Raw genomic sequence first — 26,630 nt, forward strand, 5'->3', positions numbered from 1 at the left:
GTCCCTGAACACTGCTCTGCACATACAGACTGTCCCTGAACACTGCTCTGCACATGCAGACTGTCCCTGAACACTGCTCTGCACATGCAGACTGTCCCTGAACACTGCTCTGCACATACAGACTGTCCCTGAACACTGCTCTGCACATACAGACTGTCCCTGAACACTAGTTTGCACATACAGACTGTCCCTGAACACTGCTCTCTGCACATGCAGACTGTCCCTGAACACTGCTCTCTGCACATGCAGACTGTCCCTGAACACGAGTTTGCACATACACACTGTCCCTGAACACTGCTCTGCACATACACACTGTCCCTGAACACTGCTCTGCACATACAGACTGTCCCTGAACACTGCTCTCTGCACATACAGACTGGCCTGAACACTGCTCTCTGCACATACAGACTGTCCCTGAACACTGCTCTGCACATACAGACTGTCCCTGAACACTGCTCTCTGCACATCAGACTGTCCTGACATCAATGTTCCACAGCTATATACATGACTGTACCCGTGATACATCTGCTACTGCACATCAGCTGTCCCTGAACACTGCTCATGCCTTAGTTTCCCTCACTGATCTGTCAAACTGTCCCTGAACACTGCTCTGCACATACAGACTGTCCCTGAACACTAGTTTGCACATACAGACTGTCCCTGAACACTGCTCTCTGCACATGCAGACTGTCCCTGAACACGAGTTTGCACATACACTGTCCCTGAACACTGCTCTGCACATACAGACTGTCCCTGAACACTGCTCTCTGCACATGCAGACTGTACCTGAACACTGCTCTCTGCACATACAGACTGTACCTGAACACTGCTCTCTGCACATACAGACTGTCCCTGAACACTAGTTTGCACATACAGACTGTCCCTGAACACTGCTCTCTGCACATGCAGACTGTCCCTGAACACTGCTCTTTGCACATACACACTGTCCCTGAACACTGCTCTGCACATACAGACTGTCCCTGAACACTGCTCTCTGCACATACAGACTGTCCCTGAACACTGCTCTGCACATACAGACTGTCCCTGAACACTGCTCTCTGCACATCAGACTGTCCATGAGCCATCAATATTCACACAGCTATGATAAATTACTAATGACATTAACATGCGTGTGATTAGTATTATGGGCTGTCTTATCTTGCTGACCAATCATGCGTCAGCCTGCAGAGCAGCTGGTCAGTCCTTTAGGTTTTCTCTCTTTCTCACTGAATTCTGTGCTAAAATCTTCCAGAACTTTCTGGCTGGCACAGCGCTAAAGAGCGGGCAGTGGAGCTATACTTCATAAACATCAGTGAAGCTGAAATGAGCTCTCTGACTAAAAGCTCAGTATGACAGGTCTGACTGGTACAGCAGCAGCGGGAACCTTCCAGAAACTTCCGCTAATTTCCAGACAAAGGACACTTTATATTGCATTATATTTCCAGAAATGTATTTTTAGAAAACAGTGAGGAGAGAGTAAATCTTCTCAGAGTGTTTTTGTAAAACATATGCGGTTGTAGTGTTGGCAGGATTAAAATTTGTATATTTTTTATTTCTTCCAGCAGAAATAATATTTGTAAATATTTTTGTTTCTGTGCATGTGCTGCAATGAATATGAAGAGCACACATATGGTAATTTTACACATATAAGTAATTACTGTATTGTAATCAATGATGTCTAACTCTGCCATTGGACCAAACATGATCTCCCCAATTTCAGATGACCCATGAAACTGAGCGTGTGCAGACAGCTAATCAATGCGCTTGTAAATACAACTTTACAGTGATCGTTAAATGCTAATCAAACGGACTGCTTTTCTAATGTTGAATTCATGAGTGCTTCAAAACACAAAATAAAAAATAGAAAATCCCCAACCAGTTTACACATTCATACATGTGGCCCGAGATCCATTAACTCATGCTATTTAATAATCTAGGACAGCAAGCAATCACACTGCAAACACATTAATAATTCTTTCTGACATGTTTATCCAAAAAGCACACTAGTAATTAATGTATGTACTGACGTACACATTCTTATATATTCTGCACTTTTCCACCCATTTAGAATGAGAGGAAAGGGGCTTTATGCAAACTGGTGAGGTCTGAGTGCTTACTCACGTAAAGGGAAACGCCTGAAATTTGTGTGGGTTTGTGTGTTATTATCTTCATTAGAAGGCTGGCCCATCATAGCTGGGACATGTGAAATCAGGGTAATGATTTGAGACCGGCAGGGACCGGCAGGGGGTCTGAGCCCGGCACACTGAAGGTTCTGAGCCCAGCACACTGAAGGGTCTGAGCCCAGCACACAGAGGGGTCCGAGCCCAGCACACTGAAGGTTCTGAGCCCAGCACACTGAAGGGTCTGAGCCCAGCACACTGAGGGGTCAAAGCTCAGCACACAGAGGGGTCAAAGCCCAGCACACAGAGGGGTCAGAGCCCAGCACACAGAGGGGTCGGAGCCCAGCACACTGAGGGGGTCCGAGCTCAGCACACAGAGGGGGTCTGAGCCCAGCACACAGAGGAGTTTGAGCCCAGCACACAGAGGGGTCAGAGCCCAGCACACAGAGGGGTCAGAGCCCAGCACACAGAGGGGTCAGAGCCCAGCACACAGAGGAGTCTGAGCCCAGCACACAGAGGGGTCCGAGCCCAGCACACAGAGGAGTCTGACCCCAGCACACTGAGGGGTTTGAGCGCAGCACACAGAGGGGTCTGAGCCCAGCACACAGAGGGGTCAGAACCCAGCACACAGAGGGGTCAGAGCCCAGCACACAGAGGGGTCGGAGCCCAGCACACTGAGGGGGTCCGAGCCCAGCACACTGAGGGGGTCCGAGCTCAGCACACAGAGGGGGTCTGAGCCCAGCACACAGAGGGATCCGAGCCCAGAGGGGGACACAGTAACCCTGCCTTGCTGGCACCGTTTCATTAAAACGTGCCCTTAATTGGAAGTGATTGTCTTTAAAGTGACTCTCTCTCATCTTAAGCAAAAGCAGAGACCACAAAGCACACATATGCACATGTGCACACACACACACACACACATATGCGCAGGTGCGCACATACACACACACACACACACACACACACACGTATATATACAGTATACACACACGTACATGAACACACACATGCACGCGCACACTCAAAAAATTCATTTTGTAAAAACTACAGGATGGAATGAAGAGTTGGTTGAAACCTGTAACTGTAACAGTCTATATCAGTCATTAAAATCCACACTTGCATGGATCAAAAGCATCAAATCATTAATCCCCCAATTAGGCACGCAGCAGTGCTGTGGTTTTAAAAATGCATTACTGATGTATTAGAGAACCCAGAATCACACAAATATCAGCAAACTAGCACAGAGCCAGCCTCCAGAGGGAGATTAATAAAGAATCTGAAGAATGACTGATCACTCTTCAATAAATTTATAATCACCCACTCTCTCGTACAGAAGCCTTTCCAGCACATCAGGCTGAACAGGTGTTATCAATCAAGGTGTGCTGTGAATATATCAGCCTCTGTCATCTCCAGCCAATCAGCAGCCTGAGGGCTGAGACCCTTTAGACCAGGACAGCCTGAGATCCACGTCATCCATCTTTCCACTGGATTCAGTGCTCTCCTGAGTGTACACTATATACTGTGCTCTCCTATGAGTGTACACTACTGTATATATTGTGCTCTCCTATCAGTGTACACTATACACTGTGCTCTCCTATGAGTGTACACTATACACTGTGCTCTCCTATCAGTGTACACTATATACTGTGTTCTCCTATGAGTGTACACTATACACTGTGCTCTCCTATCAGTGTACACTATATACTGTGTTCTCCTATGAGTGTACACTATACACTGTGCTCTCCTATCAGTGTACACTATATACTGTGTTCTCCTATGAGTGTACACTATATATTGTGCTCTCCTATCAGTGTACACTACACTGTGCTCTCCTATCAATGTACACTATATACTGTATCCTCCTATGAGTGTACACTACTGTATATACCGTGCTCTCCTCTCAGTGTACACTATATATTGTGCTCCACTATGAGTGTACACTATATACTGTGCTCTCCTGAGTGTACACTATATATTGTGCTCTCCTATGAGTGTACACTATATACTGTGCTCTCCTATGATTGTATACTAAATACTGTGCTCTCCAATGAGTGTACACTATATATTGTGCTCTCCTATGAGTGTACACTATATATTGTGCTCTCCTATGAGTGTACACTACATACTGTGCTCTCCTATCAGTGTACATTATACACCGTGCTCTCCTATAAGTGTACACTATACACTGTACTCTCCTGAGTGTACACTATATACTTTATTCTCCTATCAGTGTACATTATACACCGTGCTCTTCTATGAGTGTACACTATATACTGTGCTCTCCTGTCTGTGTGTCTGTTATAAACATACTGCAGTCTGTGTGTCACAGGAGGGAATTGTGTAATTATTTCCTGCAGTGCACAGTAATTTACCACACATTACAGTTACATTTCAGTAATTCAGATTCAATTCTATGTTCCAGTTATAGATCAATAGATACAGAGAGTCAGCCCACACTACATGTACAGATATGACATCACTTTTATATTTCACTAATATTATGTTATTAAAAACAAACATGGAATAAGAGTAAAACGACAGTGAAAAGTGGTGGGAAAATGAGACTGTGCTTCATGGAGCCACATACTCATTTCAGAGACACTTAAAGCACATTTAAACAATCAGAGAAAATAAATATGATTCAGCATGCAATTATGTTTAGTGTCTGTGCATGAACTGCACTGACGCGCATCATTTGTTTTATAATTGTTATTATTTATAGGATAATGACCTTTTTTCTCCTCTCTTTTCACTCAGTAAGTGATGGCTAATTTGGAAATCTAATTGTGAGTAAAGTCAATTCTCTCTCAGCTCTGTAGTGACTCTACAACATCATCCAGCATGTGAATGATACGTTTCCCTGCACAAACTAAAGCACAGCCAGAGTCACAGCTATTCCTCACTACAGCCAATCATAGACGAGCAAACTGTGGGATGGCCAATCAGAGACAGGAAAAACTTGCATTGGCCAATAAGAGACAGACAAACCTCAGCTCAATAAGAGACAGGCATATCTTGGTATGGCTAATACGAGATGGGCATATCTCGGTATGGCTAATATGAGATGGGCATATCTTGGTATGGCCAATGAAAGATAGGAAGGAGAAAGGGGGTGGTACCTGGTACTCGTTGGGCCAGAAGGTGCTGACGGCCAGTTCGGCACGCAGCCAGTCCCGGCCTGTTGGGCTGGTGACGTTCCAGATGGGGTTGGCCAGCGGCCCCTTGTTGACTTTGACCAGGATGTTGAGAGTTCCGGGGCTGGAGCCGTCTGCGGAGGTCAGCAGGTAGTTGAAGTCGATGCAGTGCGTGTCGTTCTTCTTCATCACCGGCAGCAGCAAGCGTGCCTTCTCCCCAGCATCATGCTGTGAGGAGTCCACCACCATATAGGACCCTGAGACACCAGGAGAGAGACCACCATTATACAGGACCCTGAGACACCAGGAGAGAGACCACCACCATATAGGACCCTGAGACACCAGGAGAGAGACCACCATTATACAGGACCCTGAGAAACCAGGAGAGAGACCACCATCATACAGGACCCTGAGACACCAGGAGAGAGACCACCATTATACAGGACCCTGAGACACCAGGAGAGAGACCACCACCATATAGGACCCTGAGACACCAGGAGAGAGACCACCATTATACAGGACCCTGAGAAACCAGGAGGGACCACCATCATATAGGACCCTGAGACACCAGAAGAGAGACCACCATCATACAGGACCCTGAGAAACCAGGAGAGATCACCATCATATAGGACCCTGAGACACCAGGAGAGAGACCACCACCATATAGGACCCTGAGACACCAGGAGAGAGACCACCATCGTACAGGACCCTGAGAAATGAGGAGAGAGACCATCGTCATATATGAGCCTGAGAGACCACCACATATAATACCCAGAGAAACCAGGAGAGAGACCACCATCATATGTGAGCCTGAGAGACCACCATCATATAATACCCAGAGAAACCAGGAGAGAGACCACCATCATACAGGACCCCGAGAAACCAGGAGAGAGACCACCATCATACAGGACCCCGAGAAACCAGGAGAGAGACCACCATCATACAAGACCCTGAAAAACCAGGAGAGAGACCACCATCATATAATACCTGGAGAAACCAGGAGAGATACCACCATCATATAAGACCTGGAGAAACCAGACATACGGCATATTTTCTAATATATTTACTGTTTTTCAAAAAATCAGTTCCATGCTTTCAAATTTTCACCTTCATTGTACTGACACAGACCTAAAAAACGGACAAAAGTAGCTCTGCAGTTGCGCAGTCATTGTTAGTCTAATTATAAACAGCTTAAATGCAGTGTAAACACACAGGTCCTTGCTGTGCACCTGCACCTCAGTGGCAGTGTACACCTGCAGAGTTAGAGGACTCATGCCATTGTGATGTGCAGGGAAACTAGGACACAGCTGGGGGTGTGGAGCCTCCACTCAGCCCGCAGACACCAGTGAGCTCTGCATGAACACGCCGCTGTGTCTGCAGAACGCAGCTCACAGGAGCTGCAGCTCAAGCACAAACACTAGCCTGCTTTTACACAAGACACAGTTCTATATTCTATAATGCAATATTTACACACATTATTCTATATCATATTTAATATACTATATCATACACACTCAGGGCCAGAGCAGGGGGTGCATAGGAAGTCGCAGCACAAACGCATGCAACGCATTGCAGCATCACATCACAATACTGCAGCACAGGAACACAACGCCGATGGAAAAGAGAGACATTCGGAGTGACATCACAAACAAAATGAAGCAATTACGGAAAGGAGACGATGTAAAGAAAATGCAGCAGAATGTCCAGGACCGTATTAAACAACCTCTCCTACAATACACCCTCCTGACCACCCTAATCAGGACCACCCTACTGACCACCCTAACCAGGACCATCCTACTGACCACCCTAATCAGGACCACCCTACTGACCACCCTAACCAGGACTACCCTACTGACCACCCTAACCAGGACCACCCTACTGACCACACACACAAAACAGATGCTCAAACTCAGGACCATCCTACTGACCACATACACCCAACAAGACAGCTGTTCAAACTCAGGACAGCATTTTTATCCTAACTGCTAGCTGAAGCTAGGTCAGTCATTAACATTGCCCCTGCAGCCTGGGTGGGTTAGTATTGCCCCTGCAGCCTGGGTGGGTTAGTATTGCCCCTGCAGCCTGGGTGGGTTAGTTTTGCCCCTGCAGCCTGCATGGGGCCCATCACTGTGCTGCTGAGTTCACAGAGGAGGGAGGGAAGACTCTCTCCTGTCTTATTCCGTTCTGCCTCTGTGCTCTGTGTGTTCAGGCTCTGTGCTCTGCATGATCAGGCTCTGTGCTCTGCATGATCAGGCTCTGTGCTCTGCATGATCAGGCTCTGTGCTCTGCATGATCAGGCTCTGTGCTCTGCATGATCAGGCTCTGTGCTCTGCATGATCAGGCTCTGTGTTCTGTGTGTTCTGCCTCTGTGGTCTGTGTGTTCAGGCTCTGTGCTCTGTGTGTTCAGGCTCTGTGTTCTGCGTGTTCTGCCTCTGTGGTCTGTGTGTTCAGGCTCTGCGTGTTCAGGCTCTATGTTCTGTGTGTTCAGGCTCTGTGCTCTGCGTGTTCTGCCTCTATGTTCAGTGTGTTCAGGCTCTGTGTTCTGCGTGTTCTGACTCTGTGGTCTGTGTTCAGGCTCTGCGTGTTCAGGCTCTGCGTGTTCTGCCTCTGTGTTCTGTGTGTTCAGGCTCTGTGCTCTGTGTGTTCAGGCTCTGTGTTCTGCGTGTTCTGCCTCTGTGGTCTGTGTGTTCAGGCTCTGCGTGTTCTGCCTCTGTGTTCTGTGTGTTCAGGCTCTGTGCTCTGTGTGTTCAGGCTCTGCATGTTCAGGCTCTGTGTGTTCAGGCTCTGCATGTTCTGCCTCTGTGGTCTGTGTGTTCAGGCTCTGCATGTTCAGGCTCTGTGTGTTCAGGCTCTGCATGTTCTGCCTCTGTGGTCTGTGTGTTCAGGCTCTGCGTGTTCAGGCTCTGCATGTTCTGCCTCTGTGCTCTGTGTTCAGGCTCTGTGCTCCGTGCGTTCAGGCTCTGTGTGTTCAGGCTCTGTGCTCTGCGTGTTCAGACTCTGTGCTCTGCGTGTTCAGGCTCTGTCTGTTCAGACTCTGTGCTCTGTGTTCAGGCTCTGTGCTTTGCGTATTCAGGCTCTGTGTGTTCAGACTCTGTGCTCTGCGTATTCAGGCTCTCTGTGTTCAGACTCTGTGCTTTGCATGTTCAGGCTCTGTGCTCTGTCTGTTCAGACTCTGTGCTCTGCGTGTTCAGGCTCTGTGTGTTCAGACTCTGTGCTCTGTCTGTTCAGACTCTGTGCTCTGCGTGTTCAGGCTCTGTGTGTTCAGGCTCTGTGCTCTGTCTGTTCAGACTCTGTGCTCTGCGTGTTCAGGCTCTGTGCTCTGTCTGTTCAGACTCTGTGCTCTGCGTGTTCAGGCTCTGTCTGTTCAGGCTCTGTGTTCTGCATGTTCAGGCTCCGACGGCCTCCGCATGTTTGCAAGAGGGAGCTCCTTATTATCACACCTTTAATAGAACTTCAGCGGGGCCGCATCAGCACTCCGAAAATTACCACCTGCTTTCAGGAGCTCTTAAAATCCGCACGCAGAGTGAAGTCACAATTAAGACACGCTTTGGTAAATTAGACAGAATACTTAACTGGGTTAATTTACTAAATCGCCCCCTGTTTTAGTGCATTCACCCCAGGAATACAGATGCATGAACAGATTTAACTGAGTAGGCCAAGAACAGCAGATCAAAGTATCCTGTAATAGTGATTTTAACTCATTGTTTCCATTTAGTAAAAGCAAAGCAGATACTGTGACCTTGCACTGGCTGTTTTATTGATTGGAAAGCAGACACAATCCTTTGGTAAATCTGTGCTCAGTATATTACACACAGGATCTTATAAAATACTCAGTATATGACACAAAGGAAATATGCTGCATTGTTCATTGTCATTCAGGACTGAATAGATGTTCCTTACTCTCTCAGCAGATGCAACAGAGAATGACCTTTGTCCCATAACAGAAATGCAGGTATAAAACGTATGTAAAATAGCCCTGCGTTCTCAAACACCTGAGAGCTCCAGCACTGTGACTGCAGGCCAGCAGGTGTGATCAGATGTCAGCGAAGCAACTCATGATCAGAGACAGACAAAACTCACTTTATTCCTGCTGACACAGAATGACCACCCACTGCCATACGGATCAGTACTAACAGCACAAATATATATATATATATATATATATATATATATATATATATATATATATGTATACACTCACCGGCCACTTCATTACGTACACCTGTTCAAATGCAAACTGCACCCTTTAACGCAAATATCTAATCAGCCATTCACGTGGCAGCAACTCAATGCATTTAGGCATGTAGACATGGTCAAGATTATCTGCTGAAGTTCAAACCAAGCATCAGAATGGGGAAGTCCCAGAACACAGCAGACAAGTGCAGAATCATTTTTAAAAAGGAGAACTGGCCAAGAGATCAAGCAAGTGCAGGGATTCAGGGCATTACAAACACAGTCAGAATGTATCAGTGTCAGAATGTAACAGTGTGATTTTAAATACTGCATCATTCCAAACACAGTCAGAATGTATCAGTGTCAGAATGTAACAGTGTGATTTTAAATACTGCATCATTCCAAACACAGTCAGAATGTATCAGTGTCAGAATGTAACAGTGTGATTTTAAATACTGCATCATTACAAATACAGCCAGAATGTATCAGTGTCAGAATGTAACAGTGTGATTTTAAATACTGCATCATTACAAATACAGCCAGAATGTAACAGTGTGATTTTAAATACTGCATCATTACAAATACAGCCAGAATGTATCAGTGTCAGAATGTAACGGTGTGATTTTAAATACTGCATCATTCCAAACACAGTCAGAATGTATCAGTGTCAGAATGTAACAGTGTGATTTTAAATACTGCATCATTACAAATACAGCCAGAATGTATCAGTGTGATTTTAAATACTGCATCACATCACACTCATGCGTCTGAATTCACTGAATGCTGCATTTTAACTTTTTAACACTGTACAGAGTGTCTCTCTGTACAGTGTCTTCATCCATTTGATTTTTGATGGGATTGAGAATGTGATGTAGGCAGCTGTGTAACCTACATGTAACAGTTAGGGAACTGAGTTTGAAACGAGGTTGTAGGTATGATTCCCAGGGTGCAATTGTGATGTACTCTAGAGCTGCACACAGTAAATACCCACCTGTGTAAGAGTTTGTGCATTAGCTGCATACGGTGCTCTGCCTGAGAGTGCCTGTGAAATGCCTGAAATGACGGATTTTAACAAATAAAACTAAAAAGATTTTGGCTGTAGCTCATTGGCTTATTTTCCCAGCAAGCTCCTCACCTCCCCTGACTGCTCCCCCAGCATGCTTTGTATCAAAGTGCAAGATAAACATGCTCTGCATCTGCAGCATGGACTGCAGGCCCCGCAGGCACGGGGGTGGGGGTTGGGGGGCAGGTCTACCCCACTGCATTCTCTTTCCTTTCTTTTGAAAACTTAACTAAAGCGTGAAGACAGGGCAAAACAGACTCTGGCTTTCCCCCGCTTTGGACGGGCTGATGGAGTGGAAGTGGGCCCAGTGCTGCGGAGGAAACTCAGCATGCAGGAGGGTGCCAGAGAAACAGGTGGGATGCAGAAGAAAAGCAGACTCAAATCTGTGAGGAGCAAAGAGAAGTGAACCATTCACAGCCCTGATTATGGCAACGGCCATCTTAAAGAGGTACTGAAATAATGCCTTAGCCACTGCACCCCATTGCACCCCACCGGATCCCCACTGCACCCCACAGCAAACCACTGCAACCCCACTGTACCCCATTGCACCCCACTGAATCCCCACTGTACCCCACTGCACCCACCTCCACTGCACCCCACTGAATCCACACTGTACCCCACTGCACCCACCTCCACTGTACCCCACTGAATCCCCACTGCACCCCACTGAATCCACACTGTACCCCAATGCACCCCTCTGAATCCCCACTGCACCCACCTCCACTGCACCCCACCGAATCCCCACTGCACCCCACTGTACTCTACTGCACCCCACGGCATCCAGAGCCAGCTGTTGGCATAAACATGTAGTCATTTAGGGCCACACATTTTAATTATATGGTATTTTTATTTGTGTGTCTGCGATTATGGGTTCCCTGACCTGTGATTGCTTCTGTCACCCTCTTGCCCCCCTGGTCAGCGATTGCACCACCCCCTCCCCCTCGCCTCGACAGGCTCTGACAGAATTCTTGTTTAGGGCCCAAAACCCTGCAGTTGACTGTTTCCCTGCTGAACCAACTCCTCCTGCTGAACCCACTCCCCCTATTGAACCCACTCTTCCTGCTATATCCCTACTGAACCTACTCCTCCTACTGAACCCACTCCTCCTGCTATATCCCTACTGAACCCACTCCCCTGCTATTCCCTACTGAACCCACTCCTCCTACTGAACCCACTCATCCTGCTATATCCCTACTGAACCCACTCCTCCTGCTATATCCCTACTGAACCCACTCCTCCTACTGAACCCACTAATTCTGCTGTTTCCCTACTGAATCCACTCCTCCTGCTGTTTCCCTGCTGAACCCACTCCTCCTGCTGTTTCCCTGCTGAACCCACTCCTCCTACTGAACCCACTCCTCCTGCTGTTTCCCTGCTGAACCCACTCCTCCTGCTGTTTCCCTGCTGAACCCACTCCTCCTGCTGTTTCCCTGCTGAACCCACTCCTCCTACTGAACCCACTCATCCTGCTGAACCCACTCCCCCTATTGAACCCACTCATCCTACTGCATCCCTACTGGACCCACTCCTCCTACTGAACCCACTCCTCTTGCTGTTTCCCTACTGAACCCACTCCTCCTGCTGTTTCCCTGCTGAACCCACTCCTCCTGCTGAACCCACTCACCCTACTGAACCCACTCCTCCTGCTATATCCCTACTGAACCAACTCCTCCTACTGGACCCACTCCTCCTACTGAACCCACTCCTCTTGCTGTTTCCCTACTGAACCCACTCCTCCTGCTGTTTCCCTGCTGAACCCACTCCTCCTGCTGAACCCACTCACCCTACTGAACCCATTCCTCCTGCTATATCCCTACTGAACCCACTCCTCCTGCTGAACCCACTCCTCCTGCTATATCCCTACTGAAACCACTCATCCTGCTGAACCCACTCATCCTGCTATATCCCTACTGAACCAACTCCTCCTGCTGAACCCACTCACCCTACTGAACCCACTCCTCCTGCTGTTTCCCTACTGAACCCACTCCTCCTGCTGTTTCCCTACTGAACCCACTCCTCCTGCTGTTTCCCTGCTGAACCCAGTCCTCCTGCTGAACCCACTCACCCTACTGAACCCACTCCTCCTGCTATATCCCTACTGAACCCACTCCTCCTGCTGTTTCCCTACTGAACCCACTCCTCCTGCTGTTTCCCTGCTGAACCCACTCCTCCTGCTGAACCCACTCCTCCTACTGAATCCCTACTGAACCCACTCCTCCTGCTGAACCCACTCCTCCTGCTATATCCCAACTGAACCCAGTCCTCCTGCTATATCCCGCTGCAGGTAAAGGTACATTGCTGAACATGCAGTCACTGTGCAGTGGTGTCCCGTGCGCATAAACCCACTCCCCCTATTGAACCCACTCCTCCTGCTATATCCCTACTGAACCCACTCCTCCTACTGAACCCACTCATCCTACTGAACCCACTCATCCTACTGCATCCCTACTGAACCCACTCCTCCTGCTGAACCCATTCACCCTATTGAACCCACTCATCCTACTGCATCCCTACTGGACCCACTCCCCCTACTGAACCCACTCCCCCTACTGAACCCACTCCTCCTGCTATATCCCTACTGAACCCACTCCTCCTACTGAACCCACTCCTCCTGCTATATCCCTACTGAACCCACTCCCCCTACTGAACCCACTCCTCCTGCTATATCCCTACTGAACCCACTCCTCCTGCTGAACCCACTCCTCCTGCTATATCCCTACTGAACCCACTCCCCCATATCCCTACTGAACCCACTCTTCCTGCTGAACCCACTCCTCCTGCTATATCCCTACTGAACCCACTCCTCCTACTGAACCCACTCCTCCTACTGAACCCACTCCTCCTGCTATATCCCTACTGAACCCACTCCTCCTGCTGTATCCCGCTGCAGGTAAAGGTACATTGCTGAACATGCAGTCACTGTGCAGTCACTGTGCAGTGGTGTCCCGTGCGCATAAATGCACAGTGACAGACGGGGGGGGGGGGCACGCTGTAATCCCCTCTGCGGCTCTGTCAGATTTTAAATCTGCATCACAAAGGCAACAGCTGCCTGTCCCATGGAGTGCATTTTGGGGTGGGGGACCCCTGTGCCAAATGAGCAGTGGAGCAGAGGCTGGTGATATGATTGGACGGGTGTGAACCACATCGCGCTCCAGTTAAACACTGACTGAGTGAGAGGCCACTGTACTGTACATGCTGAAAAAGTACAATAAAGGGAAAAAAGGAAATTAGAGCAAACTGCAGAGTCAAATAAAATGGACCAACTTCAGCCATACAGGCCCTATATATGCATCAGACATCACAAATGGAAAATGGCTCTGTCCGTGATTCTGTCTGTAATTCTGACCATAATTCTGTCCATTGTGACATCTGCAGTGTTGTTTAAGATTCTCTGTCTGTAATGTTGTAAATGGAGTGTGACTGATGCTGAACTGAACTGGACTGATGCCAAAGAATCTCAGCATTTCAGTGCCAGTGTCAGTGCAGGTACCAGCGCCCAGGCCAGCGCCAGTGCCAGTGTCAGTGCCAGTGTCAGTGCCAGTGCCAGTGTCAGTGCCAGTGTCAGCACCAGTGCCAGTGTCAGTGCCAGCACCAGTGTCAGTGCCAGTGTCAGTGTCAGTGCCAGTGCCAGTGTCAGTGCAGCACAGTGTCAGTGCCAGTGTCAGCCCGTCGTCCTAAGGTCCGCAGTGACCAGTGTCAGTCAGTCGCACAGCTCACCGTGCAGTGCTTCTGCGCCAGTGGCTCAGTGCCAGTGCAGGCCAGCCAGTGCCAGTCCCAGCAACAGCAACAGTTTGATTTGACAGTGCCAGTGTCCAATCACATAATTCAGTTTCACTTCCCCAAAGGTGAGCCAAAAGGCAGTAGTAATGACTGAGGGTGGCTGATGACGTTGTCTGGATCTCCGATGAAAAGACTTCAGCTTCACAGGCTGAAAGAACTGTAGGAATGTGAGAATTGCAGTGATTTATTTCTCACTGTATAAAAGCTGTAATTTCATTCAAAAGAAACGAGATTGAATTTTAGGTTCTCAGAGGGAAAAAGTCATTGGCTGCCAGTACACAACGTTCCTAAAACAGCACTGATGACACTCAGAAATAAGATTATCATCAGTCTGCAAGATGGCCGCCACCAATCATGGCTAGCAGAGAGAAAAGATAGGTCGGTTTCTGCCTGTATGACAGCTAATACGGCTCATTTCTAACAGGTAACCGGGTGGATTTCTAATATTGTAGCACAGTAAAACTAATCCTTTCTTCGTTGGGCCTTTATTCCATATTTTGACCAAGCAACCCATTAGGATCCTGACAACCATGAGGACTCAGCCATGTTAGTATAAATCAGTCACATGATCACACACACCAGTGCTCATAGCTAAAGGGGATTTCCCACCAGGAAACAGAAACTGCATTGATCCCCACCCGTCTGGCCAACTGTCCCACTGTGAGAGTGAGAGGGTTTAACCTTTTAGTTTCAGTACGTACTGAATCCGGGAAACAACAACACCAACAACAGCAACCTAGCTAAGCTAAGCAGCCAGCTGTCTTCAGAACAGCATCAGATAATGGAAACATCAGACACAAGACAGAGACGGCATCCATGTGAGTCATAGAGTATCATGTGATACAGTGCCCTCAAAAAGTACGGTAAAATCATTTCTGAGGGCACTGTATGGCATGTAGAGCGAATTTCGTTATTTTTGCTATAAACATATGGCATTCGGATTTGAGATCTAAAGATGAATATAAAGCAAAAAGACAGACAATCAGCTTTCATATAATAGTATTTACATGCGTATACGGGTTACCATTTCGCAGAAACATCTGTTTTTGTATTGCGACCCCCCATTTCACCTGTGCAAAAAGAAGTTCTTTCCTTTTGCACGGGTTGTTCACGCATAAAAGAACAGTGGGCATCTAGTCTTGTTTCATTCTGTGGAGAATGCATTTGGAGTCAGAAGGCATACACCATCATGAAGACCAGAGGACTAACTATAGTGGAAAAACAACTAATCTGTATGCTGAGAGGACAGGAGAGTTCATTAAGAAGGACAGCACAGAAACTATTATATCAAGTACAGCAGTTTGGAAAGTCATGTAAAAGAAAGAAACCACAGGTGAACTCAGAAATAAACACTGTACAGGTCTCTAACCCTAACCCTAACATCGTACAGGTCTCTAACCCAAACCCTAACACCGTACATGTCACTAACCCTAACCCTAACCCTAACACCGTACAGGTCTCTAACCCTAACCCTAACCCTAACCCTAACACCGTACAGGTCTCTAACCCTAACCCTAACCCTAACCCTAACACCGTCAAGGTCTCTAACCCTAACCCTAACACCGTACAGGTCTCTAACCCTAACACCGTACAGGTCTCTAACCCTAACCCTAACACTGTACAGGTCTCTAACCCTAACCCTAACACCGTACAGGTGTAGTTAATGACAGAGGAACCCTAAGAGCTGTGAAGAAAAACCCTAAAAACAACAGCCAGTGACATCACCAGCAGTCTCCAGAGGCCAGGGGCGAAAATATCACAAACCACCATACACAGAAGACATTGAAAGGATTTATAGAGGTGACACTGCAAGATGCAAACCTATCATAAGCAGCAAGAATTGAAATGCCAGATTAGAATTCACCAAAAAAATACAGATATGAGCCACTACAGTTAGCCCAAAATAAGTTTTTACCAAAGCGATGGAAACCCAAAAGTGTGGAGAAAGGAAGGAACAGCACCATGATACAAAGCACTCCCCCCCCCCCCCCACCCCCCACCTATGAAATACGGAAGGGTCATTCAATAGCTGGCACTTTTTAGCAAGACAGTGACCCCAAACACACTGCCTACACAACCAAAGCATTCACCAGTGGAACAGAGAGGAGAGTATTGGACTGGCTAAGTCCATGCATCTCACTCGCCTGAAGAGGACACTGAAGACAGAAGCCCCCTGAAACAAAGACCGACTGTAGTGAAGGCCTGGAAAGGCATTTGCAAAGAAGTGGGTCAAACACCAGATGCAGTTATTGCAATAAACAGCTATGCATGTATGGGACCAAATATTAGACTTTGATTTTCTTTTAAGTTCATCTATTAACTTCTGCACAAATGAAAATGGAGGGATTCAACACAAAGTCAGCTGTTTCTGCAAAATGATGAAACATATGCATGTAAATACCATGAAACAAAAGCTGATTGTTGATAGTTTTTCTCATATTCATCTTTCAATCCTAAATACTCAAAAATAAATGCTTAAAGAATGTAGCATATAACTAATTTCACTCTATGGTTCCCATAGTTAAATTATGACTGGACCCGCAGCAGTGATTTGAAAATAAATGGAAGAGCTGAATGTGCTATAATTTCAGTGTCACCCTACGATGGACTGGCGGCCTGTCCAGGGTGTAGTCTTGCCTCTTTCCATGCTGGGATAGGCACCAGCCCACCTGTGACCCTGACCCGGAACGAGTGGGTTAGATAATGGATGGATGGATGGATTGTTAGTATTATTCAGTATCTGCATTTGAGCAGAAAAAAGTGACAGTTACATTTAATTGTGAGTTAAAAGTTCAGGTTAAAGTGTTGACTTGAAAGAATCAGCTCTACTAATAAAGTCTTTCAGAGACTTTTACCCAGAAAAGCTGAGGTTTGTCTGAAAGCAGCTGGGATCTTCCACACCAACAGAAGCTCGGTGCACTGCTACCTGCATGACTCATTTCATTACTTTAAAACATTCCCTCCGGGTCTCACAAATATTACAAATAATATCATCACAATACTCCAGCTTGGAGCACATAATTGGTGCTGTAATTAATTTTCTAATGCACCTCTCTATATTAAATATTTATACCTCAGCCTCCTTTGAAATCAAAATATAGGCTTGTGGGAAATCATATCTTGAATTCATAAACTCAAAAGGAATAGTTACAAATCCGTTTATTCCTTTGTAAAGCTATTCTCCCACTGCATATATATACTGTGTTTTCATTGGTTTAAAGTTTAATCCTCAGCCTTCACTGCTGTCACGGTGCTGCAGTTCCACCACCGTTCTCTGGATGAAGCCTGAGAGTTTATATTCAGTCTGGGAGGAAAGAATTAGTAGACCGGAAATTCCCCGTTGGCTTCACTAGTTTTGGGTGAACTTTCACATTGACTGATGCGATGGAATTTGGGATTTCACTACATGAAAGATCTTGCTACTGGAATTCACCTGTCTGGATCTGCACTGGCAGCAGGGGAATTCACCTGTCTGGATCTGCACTGGCAGCATGAGAATTCACCTGTCTGGATCTGCACTGGCAGCAGGGGAATTCACCTGTCTGGATCTGCACTGGCAGCAGGGTCCCAGAAGGGACTGGTTTTGTTTAATTCAGATGCTTTCGCACTAAGGTTGTCCTGACCGTAATCAGTTTTCTGTTGAAACATTTTCCAGCCATGCGATACAAATCTACGGCACAGGGAGTTCTTCATAAGTCTCCCCAGTAATAGTATTGAGAATGTAAAGAGCAGAATCTCTGACTCCATCTTGCTGAAGGCAGTAAATGCTGCAATTACAGGAACCCATTTCCCCAACATTTTCCCCCGATTCCTCCCCCTCATGTGACCAGACACTGCACAGCTTCAGCGTCTGCACATTTTATATGCAGAAGGCTCATCGGATATATCTTGGATATACTGGATATAAAATAAAGATCTGAAAATACATCTGGAAAAAAAAAGATGTTCAAAAAGTGTAATGCGTTGATGCAAACCTCTGCCGACCATAACCCCATGAAGGAGAATAAAGACCCAGGATCCAAGTGAACTCACCTAGGGGCAGCTGGGAGGACAGGTATGCTGCTTCCTGGGCACTGATGTGCGTCCAATCAAAGTCATCGTACGGCTCCTGCTGGTAGTCACACTGGGCGGGGCCATCGTCGAAGGCACAGCCCCCTGAAAGACACCCACCCACAGTCAATCTAACTGCAAAGCGCTTTCTGCTTTCTGCTGCAGTTATTTATACAGCACAGAGAGCCAGATTCAATCAAACACGCTCACTCTGCTGAAGGACATAACACAGTTCCATCAAACCCTCCATATTAATCTGGTGCCTGCTCTCAATAACACCGGCTCTGCCTGCATATCTGCTGGCTCAGGCAAACAGATTCTTCACAAAGGTTAAGTTCACTTGCTCTTTAAAAAATGCTCCCACTTCCAGCCCAGGCACACCAAACAACACCCGTTCCAGGTTCTTTGATTTTACAGCCCTAAAGATATAAATTTGATAGAATAGCAACTTTATCCTGCTCTGATTGAATTTCATATGTCCTTAAGCTAGCAAGCATGTTGGATTGGATCCTAACCTGGGGAGTCATGAAAAACAGAATACAGTACACACATGTCCCAATAACACTGTGCAGTACACACGTCCCAATAACACTGTACAGCACACACATCCCCCAATAACACTGTACAGTACACACACGTCAAAATAACACTGTACAGTACACACACATCCCAATAACACTGTACAGTACACACATGTACCAATAACACTGTACAGTGCACACACGTCCCAATAACACTGTACAGTACACACACGTCCCAATAACACTGTACAGTACACACGTCCCAATAACACTGTACAGTACACACACGTCCCAATAACACTGTACAGTGCACACGTCCCAATAACACTGTGCAGTACACACGTCCCAATAACACTGTGCAGTACACACGTCCCAATAACACTGTACAGTAACAATGTCCCAATAACACTGTGCAGTACACACGTGAGTTTAATATGCAGTGAGGGTGTAAGCATTTAATGTGTAATGATCGTATAAGAGTTCAATGTGCAGTGAAGATATGAGCTTAATGTGCAGTAAAGGTGCAGTATAAGAGTTTAATGAGTTTAATGTGCAGTAAAGGTGCAGTGTAAGAGTTTAATGTGCAGTGAGCGTGTAAGAGTTTAATGTGCAGTGAGCGTGTAAGAGTTTAATGTGCAGTGAAGATATGAGCTTAATGTGCAGTAAAGGTGCAGTATAAGAGTTTAATGTGCAGTAAAGGTGCAGTATAAGAGTTTAATGTGCAGTGAGCATGTAAGAGTTTAATGTGCAGTGAAAGTGTAAGAGTTAAATGTGCAGTAAAGGTGCAGTATAAGAGTTTAATGTGCAGTGAGCATGTAAGAGTTTAATGTGCAGTAAAGGTGCAGTATAAAAGTTTAATGTGCAGTGAGCGTGTAAGAGTTTAATGTGCAGTGAAGGTGAGTTTAAGTGCAGTATTAAGAGTTAATGTGCAGTGAGCGTGTACGAGTTTAATGTGCAGTGAACGTGTAAGAGTTTAATGTGCAGTAAAGGTGCAGTATAAGAGTTTAATGTGCAGTAAAGGTGCAGTGTAAGAGTTTAATGAGTTTAATGTGCAGTGAAAGTGTAAGAGTTTAATGTGCAGTGAGCGTGTAAGAGTTTAATGTGCAGTGAGCGTGTAAGAGTTTAATGTGCAGTGAACGTGTAAGAGTTTAATGTGCAGTAAAGGTGCAGTATAAGAGTTTAATGAGTTTAATGTGCAGTGAAGGTGCAGTATAAGAGTTTAATGTGCAGTAAAGGTGCAGTGTAAGAGTTTAATGTGCAGTGAGCGTGTAAGAGTTTAATGTGCAGTGAGCGTGTAAGAGTTTAATGTGCAGTGAGCGTGTAAGAGTTTAATGTGCAGTGAGCGTGTAAGAGTTTAATGTGCAGTGAGGGTGTAAGAGTTTAATGTGCAGTAAAGGTGCAGTATAAGAGTTTAATGTGCAGTGAGCGTGTAAGAGTTTAATGTGCAGTAAAGGTGCAGTATAAGAGTTTAATGTGCAGTGAGCGTGTAAGAGTTTAATGTGCAGTGAAAGTGTAAGAGTTTAATGTGCAGTGAGGGTGTAAGAGTTTAATGTGCAGTAAAGGTGCAGTGTAAGAGTTTAATGTGCAGTGAGCGTGTAAGAGTTTAATGTGCAGTGAAAGTGTAAGAGTTTAATGTGCAGTGAAAGTGTAAGTGTTTAATGTGCAGTAAAGGTGCAGTATAAGAGTTTAATGTACAGTAAAGGTGCATTATAACAGTTTAATGAGTTTAATGTGCAGTGAGCGTGTAAGAGTTTAATGTGCAGTAGGTGCGTAAGAGTATGTCATAAGGTGAGTATGTGCAGTAAAGTGCAGTGTAAGAGTTTAACTGAGGTATTAATGTGCAGTAAGGGCAGTATAAGAGTAAGTGCAATGTAAGAATGTGCAGTAAAGGTGCAGTGTAAGAGTTATAATTGTGTCAGTGCAGGAGTGTAAGAGTTTAATGTGCAGTAAAGGTTGCAGTATAAGAGTTTAATGTCAGTAAAGTGCGTATAAGTTTAATGTCAGTAAAGGTCATATAACAGTTTAATGCAGTGAACAGTACGTAAGAGTTTAATGTGCAGTAAAGGCAGCTAAATTATGACAGGAGGTAATTTGCAAACTGAGTTTAATGTGCAGTGACGTGTAAGTTATGCATGAGGCGGGTCAGAAAGTCACTGAGGGTGAAGAAGCGTAAGTGCATAAAGATGCTATCACTAGCATAAGGCCACAGGTCTGCTCTGTCAAGCGGGTCGATAATCAATCAAGATAATGCGTGCTGTAAAGAATGGCATAAATCCAGTAGAACTAAAGGAGGCCAAACTCATATGGCAGCCAGCTTCCGAGTAATGCCCACAGCTGCACCTCCAGCAGCTAGCCGCCAGCAATCTCAGACCCCCACCTCACAATCCCACCCACCTGCACAACCATCCCACCTGCACAACCCCCAACCCCACCTGCACACACCGCCACAGCCACCTGCACCACTCCCACCCATGCACAACACCCCACCACCCACTGAAACCCACAACCCCCATCTCACAACCCCACCCACTCCCTGATAACCCAACCGCACCTCCACAGCTCAGCCGCCACAACCCACCCCCACCTGCACACACCCCCACCCCCCACCTGCACAAACCCCCATCCCCCACCTGCACACACCCCCACCCCCACCTGCACAACCCCCACCACCCACCTGCACAACCCCCATCCCCCACTGCACACACCCCACCCCCCACCTGCCACACCCCCCCCACCTGCACAACCCCCACCCCCACCTGCACACACCCCACCCCCCACCTGCACACAACCCCCACCCCCACCTGCACAAACCCCCCCCACCTGCACAAACCCCCAACCCCCACCTGCACACACCCCCACCCCCACCTGCACACACTCCCACCCCCCACCTGCACACACCCCCACCCCCACCTGCACACACCCCCACCCCCACCTGCACACTCCCACCCCCACCTGCACACACCCCCACCCCCACCTGCACACAGTCCCACCCCCCACCTGCACACCCCACCCCCACCTGCACACACCCCCACCCCCCACCTGCACACACTCCCCTCTCCACTTGCACCCCCAGTGCCTCAGTGTATTCAGTGAGTCTCAGTGTTCAGTACGTTTTAGGGTTCAGTGCGTCTTAGCATTCAGTGAGTCTCAATGTTCAGTGAGTTTTTTTAGTAGTAGTAGTAGTAGTAGTAGTATTTTTTATTCAGTCATCACACACAATACAATAAATATAAACAGTCTAGACAGTATAAACAAGTCAACAATCTATGTATTAGGTAGTGACTGAAAAGGCACAGGCAGAAGCATAATGCTTATATATGCCTATCCTACATTCTTATCAATTTAAGCTACCCTCCAAAAATAAAACATAATAAAATAAAAATCATTCACAATTGTAACCCTCAAAAATAGCTTTATAAACCATTCTTTAGAAAACCAAAAGCGAATTACACATTTATATTAGCATTATTCCATAATTTAACCCCAACAATAGAAATACATCTCCTTTTAATCCCTTTTTTAGCTTTTTGTACAGTAAACTTACAAACATCTCTCAAATCATATTTGCACTCCGGTATTGAAAAAAACCTTTGTACACAGTCTGGGAGTGACTTTGTTTTAGCTCTAAACATGATTTGCATTATTTTATAATAAACCAAATCATTAAATTTCATAACATGGAATTTTATAAACATTGGATTAGTGTGATCATAGTAACTAGCATTATTAGTAATACGAATGGCTCGTTTTTGTAGTAAGACTATTGAATTTATAGTCGTTTTAAAGGTCGACCCCCACAATTCCACACAGTAAGATATATAAGGAAGTATAAGTGAGCAATAAATTATATACAAGGCCTTATAATTTAATATATCCCTAGATTTATACAGGATTGCTATTGACTTTGAAATCTTTCCTTTAATATAGTCAATATGTTGTTTCCATGTTAATTTATGATCAATCACAACCCCTAAGAATTTTGTCTCAAAAACTTTCAATTTCAACATCACAGATTTTTAATTCAATATCCTCATCAATTTCTTTTTGATTACCAAAAACCATAAATTTAGTTTTCTTAATATTGAGAGACAATTTATTAACATCAAACCAAGTTTTGAGAATTTCCAGCTCCCTTTCAATAGCATACAAAAGTTTCACATTTTTCCCAGAGCAAAATAGATTTGTATCATCTGCAAAAATTACAAATTTTAACATTTCAGTAACATTGCAAACATCATTAATATAAAGTAAGAAAAGTTTTGGACCAATCACCGATCCCTGGGGTACCCCACAGGTGACATTCCTAAATCCTGACACAGTCTCATTAATTTGCACACATTGCTGTTTATTTTCCAAGTAGCTCTCCAGCCAAGAGTAAGCTATACCTCTTATTCCATACTTTTCTCAATAATTGGCTGTGATCTATAGTATCAAAAGCCTTCTGTAGGTCAATATAAATACCAATAGAACACTCATCATTTTCAACTGCCTTTGTTATTTCTTCTACCATCTCCATTACTGCATATGTAGTAGTTCTATTTTCCCTAAATCCATACTGGTGTTCACTCAAAAATTCACATTTACTAATGAAGAGATCCAATTGTTTCACAAATAATTTCTCTAATATTTTTGAAAATTGAGGAAGAAGGGACACCGGTCTATAATTATCCATGTAGTGCTTATCTTCATTTTTAAATATCGGTATTACCTTTGCTGATTTCATATTATTAGGAAAAACACCTCTTTGAAAAGACAGATTACATATATAGGTCAGAGGTCTTACAATAAAATCAATTACTTATTTAATAATTACCATGTCAATGGAATTTATATCAGTTGATGTTTTGTTTTTGAATTTTCTTACAATTTTAATTATATCAGTTTCATTTACCCCATAAAGGAACATAGAACTGACATTACCATTAATCAGATTATCAAACAAATCTTTTTTATCATCAGGCACAACAATTTTGCTGGCCAAAGTAGTGCCAACACTCACAAAATAGTTATTGAAATCATCAACAATGCTTTTTATATTGTCCACTGTAGCATCAGAGCTATTTAAAAAATAACTTGGAAATTCAGATTTATAAGAGCTATTCCGAATAATATGATTAATTACTTTTCAAGTCCTTTGAATGTTGTTTTTACTCTCCTCTAATATTTTATTGTAGTATTCCTTCTTCTGTAATCTCATAATGGAAATCAATCTATTCTTATACAACTTATATTTTTCTTCACTTTCACTGGTTCTCAATTGTAAATATTTCTTATAAAGTAAATTTTTCTTTTTGCATGCCCTTTGCAGACTTTTTGTCATCCATGGCTTTCCTTTATATTTATCCTTCAACCAGCACTTTCTAATAGGACAATGTTTGTTATATAACTCTATGAATGTGAACACAAATGCATCATAGGCCTGATTAGGATCATCAACATACACCTCATCCTAGCTGTAATTCATAAGGTCCATCTTTAAGGCCTCAATTCTTTCTGGTGTCCTTATTCTTACTAATTTACAAGAAGGCTCACTTACACCAACTGAACATTTAACCTTTAAATTATGTATAATCACAAAAATAGGAAGATGATCACTGATATCACTTAAAAACAAACCACTTGTTGCTTGGTCATGAACATTAGTAAAAATGTTATCAATAAGTGTGGCACTTTCTTTAGTTATCCTACTAGGTTTATCAATAAGGGGCCAGAGACCAAAACTAAACATTAAATTACAAAAGTCTGTTGTTAGTTTATAGTTCATCTATATTTAACAAGTCTATATTAAAGTCACCACAAACAAAAAGTGATTTCTTATGACATACTTTCCCAAAAATATCAACTATGGTATTCATAAATTGATCAATGCAAGAACCAGGCGTTCTATATATGCAACTCAAAATTATACTCTTAAATTTAGTAGAATGAATTTCAATTGTCAAACTCTCCATGATATCATTAACAATTGTACTGTCAATTACCTTACACTGAAAATCTTTCTGTACATAAAAGGCAACGCCACCACCCCTTTGATTTATCCGGTTTACATTAAAATTGTCATATCTTTCTAACACAAAATCAGCACCCTTTTCATTTGTTAACCAAGTCTCACTTATGGCAATGACCTGAAATGTATGTTTTAATGATTTTACATAATCTTTGATTTGAACAAAATTCGTATAGAGACTTCTGCTGTTAAAATGTATGATTGAAAAACCCTCCAAATTAAGACTATTAAACAGATTCTCAGAATAATATTCATAATTTGATTTGTAATCATTATAAAAATTTACCTCAGGATCAATGTTATTTCAAAACTAAATGATTTATGTTCAGTCAAATTTAGAAAACTTAAAAAAAAAGAGATTTAACTCTTATTAACTCCTCACATTTTTTCTTGTTACATATATTCTCAACTAAGGAATTTTCATTCTCAGAGAGATCACTACTCTCAGTTTCTTCAATAAGAAAATGGAAAACTTCATCTGTCATTTTATGAAAAAAAGTGGTTTAGAAATAAGATTTGCAAAAATTTTCGTTGCAACCCGACCCCATCTACAAACATTGTCACTTATATTGATCCAAATCTCTCAGATTCCGTACCACAACCACCTTGGCTTGCTCTGGTGGTCCATTTAACCTTATAAACACTTTTCCATTCCTTGTCCATGTTGCTTGTATTTTGTTTTGCTTTCTGAGGATACGGCCATTCATAGCAATTTCAGCATTTTTCTTCATCAGGTGCTCATTTACATATACCCCAGTACCCTTAAGTTTTTTGGACTGTCTCAACACTTCAACCTTATACTTTCGATTTGCAAACCGGACAACAATCGTTGGCTTGTTTTTTTTTAACTGAAATTTGCTGTCTCTCTAGCTGAATGTTCTTACCGCTCAGGAATTGAACCACTTGTTGCTCTAAAGTGTGCAGCTCCTCAAGTGGTGCGTCCTCACCTTGTCGGTCACCGGCTGCAGCCCTGGCATAGCTGCGATGTTTGGTATCCAGCCCAGTGATGATAAGGTCATCCGCACGGGAGTACTGCTCCAAGTCGTCAATCCTTTGTTCCAGTAGTTCGATCCTCTGGTCCCTTTGGTTGATTGTAACCCTCAGCTCATGGACTTCCTCCATTAGACCCATGAGGTTAACTTGCTATTTTACCACTTTGCTGATCTCCTCAGACATAAAATTGAGGGATTTTTTAATCTCTTCTAATTCCTCTGCCAGCTTTTTGGTTGTAATCGCCATCTTTTTTCAAGAAGGTCACAAAAAAGAAGAAAAAATACTAAATTCTGGGTAAGCTTAAGGAAATACTGCTCTGTTGCCAATCACCATGTGCTCCCAGGCCCTTAACAATGTCCTTGATCAAAAAAACACCAAATTGACACAATTTCCAAAAAATGGAAGTAAAACATTGCTGTGCCATCAGCAATGATTCAATTTTGAATGGATGGCACCATATTTTGGTGATTTCTGAAGGATTGCAGTGAGACTCTGAACAGGGGAAAGGCAGTAACAGTGGCAGCCATCTTGGATTTAGGCAGCCATCTTGGTGTGTGTGTTTAGTGTTCAGTGCATCTCAGCGTTCAGTGAGTCTCAGTGTTCCATGCATCTCAGTGTAGTGTGAATCTTAGTGTTCAGTGTGTCTCAGTGGTCATTGAATCTCTGTGTTCTATGTTCAGTGTGACTTAGTGTTGAGTGAGTCTTAAGTGTTCAGTGTGTCTAAGTCAGTGGTCTCCAACCCTGGTCCTGGAGAGCTACAGGGTTTGCTGGTTTTTGTTTTCACCTTAA

At 44.4% G+C, this 26,630-nt stretch overlaps 1 protein-coding gene across 13 annotated transcripts in view; it reads right to left on the reverse strand.

Moving 5' to 3' along the window:
• Nucleotides 1-26,630, reverse strand: part of LOC135238676 (receptor-type tyrosine-protein phosphatase kappa-like) — a 164,375-nt gene that overhangs the window by 103,579 nt on the left and 34,166 nt on the right. For all 13 annotated transcript variants that reach the window (XM_064306819.1, XM_064306815.1, XM_064306822.1 and 10 more), the window contains exons 2-3: nucleotides 18,303-18,425; nucleotides 5,240-5,511 (exon numbers count right to left, since the gene is read on the reverse strand). In XM_064306819.1, coding sequence (XP_064162889.1) covers nucleotides 5,240-5,511; nucleotides 18,303-18,425 — 395 coding nt within the window. The remainder of the gene's footprint in view (nucleotides 1-5,239; nucleotides 5,512-18,302; nucleotides 18,426-26,630) is intronic.

This window comes from Anguilla rostrata, chromosome 1, assembly GCF_018555375.3.
Source record: "Anguilla rostrata isolate EN2019 chromosome 1, ASM1855537v3, whole genome shotgun sequence".
In the NCBI taxonomy this organism is placed as follows: domain Eukaryota; kingdom Metazoa; phylum Chordata; class Actinopteri; order Anguilliformes; family Anguillidae; genus Anguilla; species Anguilla rostrata.